The sequence below is a fragment of the Mobula birostris genome, chromosome 23 (assembly GCF_030028105.1).
Source record: "Mobula birostris isolate sMobBir1 chromosome 23, sMobBir1.hap1, whole genome shotgun sequence".
Lineage (NCBI taxonomy): Eukaryota > Metazoa > Chordata > Chondrichthyes > Myliobatiformes > Myliobatidae > Mobula > Mobula birostris.
Genome location: NC_092392.1, coordinates 26,584,454 through 26,596,557, shown reverse-complemented (window position 1 = coordinate 26,596,557; position 12,104 = coordinate 26,584,454). Strand labels below are relative to the sequence as shown.

At 41.0% G+C, this 12,104-nt stretch overlaps 1 protein-coding gene across 1 annotated transcript in view; it reads left to right on the top strand.

Annotated features, from left to right (window-relative positions):
• Positions 1 to 12,104, top strand: part of pcloa (piccolo presynaptic cytomatrix protein a) — a 383,977-nt gene that overhangs the window by 180,092 nt on the left and 191,781 nt on the right. Inside the window, exons 8-9 of the mRNA XM_072241857.1 lie at positions 3,512 to 5,657; positions 11,151 to 11,277. Coding sequence (XP_072097958.1) covers positions 3,512 to 5,657; positions 11,151 to 11,277 — 2,273 coding nt within the window. The remainder of the gene's footprint in view (positions 1 to 3,511; positions 5,658 to 11,150; positions 11,278 to 12,104) is intronic.

Here is a 12,104-nt window from a genome sequence, read left to right as displayed (position 1 = left end):
CTTCAATTGATTGACAAATTCATAGCCAACAGAATGCCTTTTAAAAATTCAAACGAAAAAAATCTTAGACTATAGAAATCCAGGAGGGATTAATGAAAATAGTGAATTTTGAAAAGGAATTTCAAAACAATCTTACTGAAGCACTAGCAACACATACCAAATGCTGGAGAAACTCATCAGGCCAGGCAGCATCTATGGAAAAGTGTTTCGGGCTGAGACCCTTCAACAGTCCTGATGAAGGGTCTCAGCACAAAATATTGACTGTACTCTTTTCATAGATGCTACCCGGCCTGCTGAGTTCCTCCAGCATTTTATGTGTGTTGCTTGAGTTTCCAGCATCTGCAGATTTTCTCTTGTTTGTTACTGAAGCACTATTTTTTTTTGGATAATCATCAAGCCTTCAAACATTTCTTCTCATCCTCTAGCTATTTTATAAGATACATAATATATCTCTTAGGTTGTGAATTATTTAGATATACAAGGTTATTTTTTGCAACTGCTCAGCAATTATTCATTTTGGAATGAGCATGTCAGAAGATAAATACTGACGTTGCTTGATAATGGTTGGTGTGCCCTTGTGCTGAGTCACTGAATGGGACTGAGCCCATTTCTCAGCATCTGCTAAGTGTCAGACTCTCTGAAAGAAACACTCTATCCTCTCCACTCAGTTGGAAGGCAACACAGAGCCTGAACCTCCAAAGCAGGGAGCAGTGGGGAAGTTGGAAAGGTAGAGGTAAACATTAAGTAATGAAAACCATTGGATCACCTGTTATATTGCTGTCTAGATATGGTACGTTTACTGCTGTTAAACTGTTACTTTATCCATATTATAATATTATTCGTGTTTTTGAATAACATGCATGTGTTAAAGAAAGTCATAATTCTTCAGCGCATATCTATTGTAAGTATTTTTAAAACGACTTGTTTTATCACAATTTTGTTGGTAATCACTTAAAAATGTTCCTGCCTTTTGATATAATTGCTAGGCTCTGGAGTCATTAACTGAGTTGGAACTGCTAATGCTATATGTGTAGTTAATTATTGATTATGGTTAATCCAATTGAACAGACTGAATCACCAAAATGACAACTCACATTTAAAATGAAGCCACTGTTTCACAGCGCAGCCGATGCATTCCTAGCACATGTAATTACTTTGTACAATGTCTTGAGGTTTTCTCATGAAGTCGATTGCTGCTTTCTCCATGTTATATAATGCTACAATAAACAATAGGACTTCTGTAGAAAAATGACAAGTTTAGTCACAACAGATTGTTATTCGTTGTTCATCAGTGTAGAAGATAATTGCTGTTTAGAGCATCAATCATTTTGTTCCCAAGCAAAATTTTAATCTTAAGATGTAGCAATATGTACTGCAATCTCCTGTAGGCTGCTGGCCAAGAAGAAGGGTGATTGATAAGCACGCAGTAGGAGACATGTAAATCAATACCTATGTGAGGAGTTGCAAATAGATTTGCAGCCACTGAAACATTCATATTTTATTAACTAATAAATAGTCCTGTAGCCCAGTGAAGAATTAGAAGATGATCAAGCAATATTATTTCATTATGAAATTAGCAAGAAACTTCTTAGACCAGATCATTGGCAAGCAAATGGCAGCTTTATATTAGACATTTTTATTTGAATTAAGAATAATAAATCAAATAAATATGTGATGAAAATTATTGCATTGTTTGAAAACAGAAAAACAAGCCGATGACTCCTGACTGAATTATATGTGTCCAGTGAGGTATTTGGTAACCACTGCAGCAGTGGGGCATGGTGGAGTTTTAATTTCATGATTAGCAACAGACGGTACATCAGTGAAATTGTATTTTAAATGCTAAGTTAACAAATTTCACAACACATTCTGATTCTGATTCTGAAATCCCGATTGCGTTTTACTAGAGGTATGGTCAACAATTTCACACCAAAGTACCTGCAATTTTGCAGCGGTTGCAGGAAGGTAGTACAACCAATTGGGAATCTCTGAATTTAATAAAAGAGCAAAATAGATTTACTTCATTAAAGAGAATCCCAAGACATAAAGAGCAAGAAGATGACTAGGGAGAAGGTAGCTGCACTCAAATATAAAGGACAGAGCAGTTGCTGGTGATCTAGGATATGGGTGAGGTTCTAAACAAGTACCTTGTGTCAGCATTTACCAAGTAGAAGGCAGTGGAAGATAATGAAATCAGCGTGGAGCTTGCAAATATGCAAGGGCATAGTGAGATAAAGAAAGAGGTAGTGCTGGGTTTCTTGAATAATGTTCAGCTGGATAAGTCTCCAGGGCATGATGGAATATACCCTAGGTTATTGAGAGGGGCAAGAGATGAGATTGTTGGGCCTTGACCAAGATCTTTGTTTCCTCTCTCTAGAGAGGAGGTTCTAGAGAATTGTTCCTTTGATCAAGGAAAGAAATAGGGATAATCCGATAAACTATAGACCAGTAAGACATCAGTGGTCTGGAAGCTGTTAGAGAGAAATCCTAAGGATAGAATTTATGAGAGGATTCAAAGGAGGTTCATGAAAATGATTCTGGGATTGACAAGTTTATCCTGTGAAAGGTCTGATGGCTCTAGGCCTGTACTCATTGGAATTCAGAAGAATGGGGGGGGAACCTATTGAGATCTAACAAATGTTGAAAGACCTCCATGGAGTGGATGTGGAGAGGATGTTTTCGAAAATGGGGGCGTTTAAGACCAGAAGACGCGTCCTCAGAATAGATGGATGTCCATTTAGAATGGAGATGAGGAGGAATTTCTTTAGCCAGAGAGTGGTGAATACATGGAATTCGTTGCCACAGGCGACTGTGGAGGCCAAGTCATTGAGTATAGTTAAAGCCGAGTTTGGTAGATTCTTGATTAGTCAGGGCATGAAGGGATACAAGGAGAAGGCAGGCTGAACGGGAAATGGATCACCCATGATGAAATGGTGCAGCAGACTCAATGAGCCAAATGGCCTAATTCTGCTCCTATGTTTTATGGTCCTATGTTAATCTTATTACTGCTAATTTCAAATTATTTGTCCTGACTAGAGAGCAGAAGTTGACATACTTCTAGGTTGACGTTTTTATTTTAAAATCCTGACCTTGCTGCACAGATCAAATGTAAAAAAAAATGCAGTTGAACCTAAAATGATCAAAGGGGCTGAAACTGAAATATCTGAATTTTCAAACCCCATGCATATTCTGTAGCATGAATTTCACAAGCCAACCAAACATGTTCTCCCCCATTGCCCTAAGAACTGGAGATACGAGGATCCACACCAATTCAGTGACTAATTTTAGCAACAAGCTGCTGAGTTCAGTGCCCAGAGAATACAATAGCAGACATGTTATGATAGATTGTTTTAGGGGAAGCAGAGGCTCATGGGTGACAGTAATTTATGTTGTTTAACTGTAAGTGAAATCTCTGGCAAAATCCTAACAGCATTTCATGTGTCTTAATGTTTGCACCTGGGCTTCTAACCTTGCAAGCTCTATTCATTTGTGTTGTTTGCTCTGATTACAGGCCAAAAGTTCTCAAAATATCACTCCAGTGGGTACGCAGAAAAAGGTGAAGCGAACTCTTCCCAACCCCCCTCCAGAGGAGGTTGGTGCTCCTGGGAGTCAGGTGACGTTCTCCAGCGCGGGCTCTGTCTCCCGCAGGCGAGTCTGTAGGACAAACACCATGGCCAGAGCTAAAATCCTCCAGGACATTGACAGGGAATTGGAGCTTGTGGAGAGGGAGTCCTCGAAACTCCGGAAGAAACAGGCAGAGCTGGATGAAGAAGAGAAAGAAATTGATGCCAAGTTACGATATTTAGAAATGGGCATCAATCGAAGAAAAGAAGCTTTGCTGAAGGAGCGTGAGAAGAGGGAGCGAGCATATTTGCAGGGTGTGGCTGAGGAACGAGATTACATGTCAGACAGTGAAGTGAGCAACATCAGGGATACCAGAATGGATGGACAACGTGGATTAGAAAGGCCCCGAACAGCACCACAGTCTGATTATGATCAGTTTCTTTCCTCTCAAACCCAGTCTCAAGCTCAGTATGCGACCACTCCCAGCCGTTATACGCAGTACCAGTACTCCACCCCAACAGTGACACAAGCCCAAACACAGTACCAGCAGCAGGCATTATACCATCAGCAGGTCTCTCCCTATCAAACACAGCCTACATATCAAGCAGTGCCCACCATTACCTACCAACAACAGCAGTCTCCTGCTGCCCAAGGCCAGTCCACAGCCTACCCACATTCATCAGTGATAATTCAGCAGAAACCCAGGCAGAGTACACTTGCTGATCTTGAACCAAAAATTACCACACACTATGAGGTGATCCACAATCAGCCCATTCTGCTGGCCTCCACTTCTACAGACACGACATATGCAGTTCCTCATCTGAGTAGTAAATACAGCAGTTTAGACCATAGGCTAGGCTTGGATGAAAGAGGGGCAATGGCAAGTAGTCCAATGTCAAGCATTTCTGCAGATTCCTATTATACAGACATAGACCCCCATGCATCCAGGAACTACGTCCTGCTGGATGATATTGGTGAACTCACTAAAGGGACAAGTTCCCTTACTGCTGGTTTTAATCTTCACAATTTACAGAAGGAAGTACAAAAAAGTGAGCGACTTCTCCATGCCAGTGAAGCACGCAGAGCTGGAGATGTGAAGGACTTCATTGGGACACTGCAGGCATCCAGCCGGTTACACTCCTATGGGAAGGTAGAAGAGGACTCCATGGAGGATCCTTATGAGCTGAAGCTTTTGAAGCAACAAATAAAACAGGAGTTTCGCAGGGGTACGGAAGGTTTAGAACATCTTTCTGGCCTCCCTCACTATTACCATGGAGACAGCAGCTACAGGCACTTTGCGAAATCTGAGAAGTACAGCATTAGCAGGCTAACTCTGGAAAAACAGGCCGCCAAGCAACTGCCCCCGTCCTTCATTTACCAAAAGCAGAGCAAACACAAAAAACAGCTGCTGGACCCCAAAATTTCCAAGTTTTTGCCAATTCAGGAAGCTCGCGACGTGGAGGCGGAATATGCCAGCTATATGGGCAGTATGCCTTCAGCAACCGGGGTCGGCTCCAGGGCAAGGCTTTTGCAGGACGACATTACATTTGGACTGAGAAAAAATATTCGCGACCAGCAGAAGTTTCTAGGAGCGGCCATTAGGGCGACCCTAGATGATGACATTGACAAAGCTTACACAAGTGGCACAAGGTCCAGGCCCTCATCTGTCTATGGACTTGATCTGTCAATTAAAAGAGACTCTTCCAGCACATCGTTACGGATAAAGAGTCAGGAAAGTGATCCATTAGATATGGCCTATGTACATAGTACTCCATCTGGACGAACTAAGCCGTCGAGTTTGCCCATCAGCCACAGTAGGGGTAGAATTCCCATTGTGGCCCAGAACTCAGAGGAGGAAAGCCCTCTCAGCCCAGTTGGACAGCCCATGGGGATGGCTCGGGCAGCAGCAGGGCCATTGCCACCAATATCAGCCGATACCAGGGAGCAGTTTGGCTCAAGCCACTCACTGCCGGAAGTGCAGCAGCATATGAGGGAGGAGTCACGGACCCGCGGATACGACCGCGATATCGCCTTCATCATGGACGACTTCCAACATGCCATGTCAGACAGTGAAGGTAAAACGGAACACAGGTGTTGTTTTATCACTGACAAAAGGTACTTCAGGTGCATGTACATAGTTTCTGTTCATTTTCATACTCCCTTGCTCTTGTCTGTGTCCATTTTTAGTTGTATATTTGTGTATACTTCAGCAGAGAAAAGTTTCCCTGAAACCGTTACAAATATTTCAGAATTTTTCTTACACTGAGGGTTCTAAGTAGGGGAATTAGAACATTAGTTAAGTACATAAGAAAAGAGCAAATATGAGGTCTCTTAAAGAATATTAAGCTGGATGTGATACACCCCAGATTATTCAGAGAGGGAAAAGATGCGATTTCTGTGACCTTGACCAAAATCTTTATGTCCTCTCCAACCACAGGCAAGGTCCCAGAGGACTGGCAAGTAGAAATAGAGTATGGAGCACTACTGTAAAATACAGGCCCTTCAGCCCACAATGTTGTGCCAACCTTTGTACCTACTCTAAGATCAATCTAACCCTTCCTCCCTACATTATTCTCCACCTTTCTATCATTCACATGCCTATGAGTTTCTTAAATCTCCCTAATGTATCTGCTTCTACCACCACCCCTCGCAAGGCATTTCACACACCCACTTATCTCTGACATCCCCCCTATACTTTCTTCCAGTCACCTTCAAATTATACCCCTCATATTAGCCATTTCTGTCCTTGGAAAAGGTCTCCGGCTATCCACTCAATCCATGCCTCCTATCACATTGTACAGCTCTATCAAGTCACCTCTCATCCTACCTCGCTCAACCTACCATCATAAGAGCTACTCTCTAATCAAGGCAGCAGCCTGTCTAAAACTGCTACATTCTTCTTATAATGAGAGGACCTGAAGTGAGCACAACACTCCATGTGGTCTGACCAGGGTTTTATAGAGCTGCAACATTACCTCATGGCTCTTAAACTCAGTCCTCTGATTAATAAAGGCCAATTCAACATACGCGTTCTTAACCACCCTACCAATCTGTGTGGCAACTTTGAGGGATCCTCCACACTAAGTAGCTAAGGTTGTTCCATTATTCAATACGGAAACAGGGATAATCGTAGCAAGTATAGACCAGTGAGTCTCACATCAGTAGTAGGGTAGGGAAACTACTGGAGAGGATTCTTAGGGATAGGATTTATGAGTATTTAAAAAACCATGGCCTGATTAGGGATAGTCAGCGTGGCTTGGTGCAGAGTAAGCCATGTCTTACTAACTTAATTATTTTCGGGCTGGTGATGAGAGTGATTTATGGTGGAATGGTGGATATATCTATGTGGACCTTAGTAAGGCAGTTGACAAGGCTCATCAGGAGATTAAGATGCATGGGATCCACAGTGAAATGGCCATGTGGATTCAGAATTGGTTTGACCATAGAAAATAAAGGGTAATGATTGATGGATCGTGTTCTGGATGGAGGTCTGTGACTAGTGATTTTCCTCAGCGATCCAAACTGGGAACTCTGTTGTTTGTAATATGTATAAAATGACTTAGATGCAAATCAGATGGGTGAGTTAGTAAGTTTGCAGATGATACAAAGGTTTCTGGCATTGTGGAAATGTAGATTGCGGAAGGATACAGCAGGATAGAGATAGTTACCAATATGGGTGGAGAAATGGCAGATGGAGATTAATCCAGCTAAATGTGAGCTGCTGCACTTTGAGAGATCAAATGTAGAGGTACAGTGCACAGTTAACGGCAGGATTCTCAACAGTGTTGATGTACAGAGGGGCTTTGGGTTCCAAGTCCATGCCTTCCTGAGATTGGCTACACAGTTTGAGAGGGTGATAAAGAAAGTGTATGTCATGGTTGCCTTTATTTGCTGAGGTATTGAGTTCAGGAGTCAGGAAGTTGTGTTGCAGTTTCTAGTTAGGCTGCATCTGGAGTATTGTATAAGACCATAAGACCATAAGACATTGGAGCAGAATTAGGCCATCTGGTCCACCGAGTCTGCTCGCCATTCAATCATGGCTGATCCTTTTTTTTATCTCCTCCTCAACCCCAGTTCCAGACCTTCTCCCCGTAACCTTTGATGCCATGTCCAATCAAGAACCTATCAATTAAATACACCAAACGACCTGACCCCCCACAGCTGCATGTGGCAACAAATTCCACAAATTCACCACCCTTTGGCTAAGGAAATTTCTCCACATGTCTGTTTTGAAAGAGCGCCCCTCTATCCTAAGGCTGTGCCTGCTTGTCCTAGACTCTCCCACCATGGGAAACATTCTTTTCACATCTACTGTGTCCAGGCCTTTCAACATTCAAAAGGTATCAATGAGATCACCCCCTCATCCCTCTAAATTCCAGCGAGTACAGACCCAGAGCCATCAAATGTTCCTTGTATGATAACCTTTTCATTCCTGGAATCATCCTTGTGAACCTCCTCTGGACCCTCTCCAATGCCAGTACATCTTTTCTAGCTCAAAACTGTTCACGATACTCAAGGTGAGGTCTCACCAGTGCCTTATAAAGCCTCAGCATCACATCCTTGCTCTTGTATTATAGACCACTTGAAATAAATGCTAACATGGCATTTGCCTTCCTCACCACCGACTCAACCTGCAAGTTAACCTTCAGGGCGTTCTACACAAGGACTCCCAAGTCCCTCTGCATCTCAGATTCCTGGATTTTCTCCCCATTTCGAAAATAGTCTGCACATTTATTTCTACTACCGAAGTGAATGACCATGCATTTTCCAACATTGTATTTCATTTGCCACTTTCTTGCCCAGTTGCCTAATCTGTCTAAATCCTTCTGCATCCTACTTGTTTCCTCAGCACTACCTGCCCCTCCACCAATCTTCAAATCATCTGCAAACTTGGTAACAAAGCCATCTATTCCATCATCTAAATCATTGATATACAGCATAAACAGAAGTCGTCCTAACACCAACCACTTAAACTATAAAGTTCTGGTCACCCCTTTATGAGAAGAACGTTGAGGCTTTGGGGAGGGTGCAGAAAAGATTAACCAAGATGCTGCCTGAGTAGAGAGCACAGGCTATAAGGAGAGGTTGGACAAACTTGTAATGCTTTTATTCCAGGGCAGCAGAGACTGAAGAGAGATCTGATAGAGGTTTATAAGATTATGAGAGTCATAGGTAGAATAAAGCTGGTATCTTTTTTCCCATGGTCAAAATATCTAGTACCAGAGGACTTGCATTTAAGGTGGTGGGGGGGAGGGAAGTTCAAAGGAGTTACGTATGCAGAACAAGATTTTTTTTTACATATAGAGTGATGGATATCTGAAATGTGTTGACTAGGATGGTGGTGGAGGCAGATATGATAGAGGCATTTAGGAGGTTCTTAGAAAAGCATATCTGAATCTGGGTGTGCAGAGAATAGATAGATGTAGACATTGTGTAGGGAGAAGGGTTAGTTTAGTTAGACATTTAAATACTAGTTTAAGTATTTCAGTAAAACATTGTGGACTGAAAATCCTGTTTTTGTGCTGTACTGCTCAATATTCTGTGCTCTGAATTCATCTATTTCTTGTGAATGTGTACGTTACTGCAATGATTTTATGAAGAGCAGCCGTCTTGCTGTTTTCGTTTATTATTTATTTATTTATTTATGGGGGGGGGGGGTTGTGACTAGACCATTTTCACGACCATTTGCTGTCCATCCACAGAGAAATTAGTGCTTTTAATTTTAGAATATTGGGCTTTTACTGAAGGATATCATTTCCTTAATATACAAGTTGATAAAAATGGGGAAGTGTCTTTATCTCTGCCATATTCCTTTCAACATTGACAGATTCAAGAAAATCCAGAAAATAGTAAGAGTAGGGTTTGATCACTTTCAACTGTAACTTATTGAGGTCCATAAAGACAAGATGCTACTGAGTTATTTCCAACTGCTTTACCTTTATATTTGGAAATTGGCTATACAAGAAAGCTGTCAATTCCGTTCTAGACCTAATAAGTCAAACAAATAGATCGCAGAGATCTGCATGGGTTCACAGATAAATATTTTTCACTGAGCTTCTAGCAGGGCATCTGCAGTAAATCTTGGTTAGTGAAAGTGTTCATCATCCTAGAGAGGGACGAAATATGCAACTTAAAACACCATCCTCAAAGTGTCTAATTTGCTGAATGATTGAAAAAGACAGGTTTGTTTCTATTTTTGGAAATATCTTTCAGAGTTAACAAATGCTTTATATATTTTTCATTGATTTAATTATTGACAAGGAGTCCATTTGTTGCTTTGGGACATTCTGAATTTCTTTCTGTTGTCTGCTTTCTGTCCTATTTCCCTATCATCTGAATACAAGCAATGACATCACCAGATTTTAGTTTGAAAATGCTGGTTAACTTGATCAGAGATGACTGCAGTGAATATTCTCGGTTCCCTACATCATATAAAAATAAAGTAACACCTGAGGAGCCTAACTATTCTGACGCTGCTTTTCTTTTCCTTTTTCCTTCTCTTGCTTTATATCGAACAGGCCTATGCACAGCACTGAATCAATTAACTGAACCCAACCAAACTAAGTTCATTGAAATCAATTGTGAGTTGAATAATTTGGCTAGACTTTCAGCTTTGTTAAATTGAGTTTGCTAGCTAATGAAAGGCCACTGAGTGGTTTATATGGTACATATTCAAAGCATGGTCATTGGCTCTTGAGAAGATTTGTTGACTGAAAATACCAAAAGTATATGGTGTCAGGCCTTCAGTTTCAACAATTCCACTAGAAACATTAAAACTTGGAGCAACATGATGTTCTAATTAAGGACACTACTGCTTCAGGCAGATAAATACAAATCCCAAAACAATTTACATTGTTGTGTAGCTTTTCAGAACTGAGATAAATAATTCTCAGTAAAGGATAAATTTCTCACATGTCCACCATCAGTGGATGAAAATCTAACATTTAGTGATTTATTCAACATCAGTGACAATAGAAATTGATATCAACTGTTAGCAGTTGTTTGCTAACTAGCCCTTTTCCATTCAGAATATTATATTTTGTTTCCAAATCAAAGGAGTTCATGTTTCTAGAATCTATGGCAGAATTTATGTTGTCCTGACTAGATTCCAATTATTATTAAAACTTTGGACAGTAACTGAATCGAAAAAGTTGTTTTGACCAATTTATCTGACTCTAACATCAGATTAGAATGATTTTTTAAAATTTTGCTTTGAGTTTATATTTTACTAATAACTACTATCAATCCTTAAGAAAAAATCTTCCTGAGAATTGACATTTGTCCAAATGACACCCAAATATGTTCTATGCAAAAACTTTAATCTCATTAAAATTTAAGAAAAGTATCAATATCCCATGGTTTACCCTCCTTTAGTGCCCGGTTAGTAAATCTACAAAATGTTGCAATTGTGTTTTGCGCTTTGCCATAATCTTGTGTTGTGGGTGATATTCCTGCATGAACCTGTTGGAAAGCTTGCATGCTGCATAAAGCCACGGGAAGAATGCCATCCTCTCCCGGAGTTTGCTGCCACCCTTAAACTCCAATTGCACGTTTTTGAAGAACTGACAGTATTTTGATTTTCAAAGCATACCACCTTCGTCGGGAAGAAACAGATTGGTTTGACAAACCACGTGAATCTCGCCTTGAAGATGTACCTGCCGTAAATCGCAAAGTTCCAGAGAAATTATCCCATTCCAGACAATCTCAACCACAGTCAACAGAAGTAAGGAATTCACTTGTATTTTACACTTAACTGTTTTCCAACAATGAATATAAATTAATTATTATAAAATGTTGTTTTAGTTATCATATTTCCAATTAACAATAGAATGTGGGAGAAATGGACTTTTCTTAACATAGAACATAGAACATAGAACAGTATGGCACAGTACAGGCCCTTCGGCCCACAATGTTGCGCCAACCCTCAAACCCTGCCTCCCATATAAGCCCCCACCTTAGATTCCTCCATATACCTGTCTAGTAGTCTCTTAAACTTCAGTAGTGTATCTGCCTCCACCACTGACTCAGGCAGTGCATTCCACACACCAACCACTCTCTGAGTAAAAAACCTTCCTCTAATATCCCCCTTGAACTTCCCACCCCTTACCTTAAAGCCATGTCCTCTTGTATTGAGCAGTGGTGCCCTGGGGAAGAGGCGCTGGCTATCCACTCTATCTATTCCTCTTATTATCTTGTACACATCTATCATGTCTCCTCTCATCCTCCTTCTCTCCAAAGAGTAAAGCCCTAGCTCCCTTAATCTCTGATCATAATGCATACTCTCTAAACCAGGCAGCATCCTGGTAAATCTCCTCTGTACCCTATCCAATGCTTCCACATCCTTCCTATAGTGAGGTGACCAGAAATATTCTTCCATTTTGAATATTGTATCCAAACAGTGAGAATTCTCGGGAGCCCATTAGTATTGCACCCCAAAACTACATCCCACCCATGCGTGAGTTTTGACCATGTGACCATTGGTGACTTCCTGACTGCACTCATTGGCGTCCAGTTCTGGGATGCTATTTCCCTGTACTTTT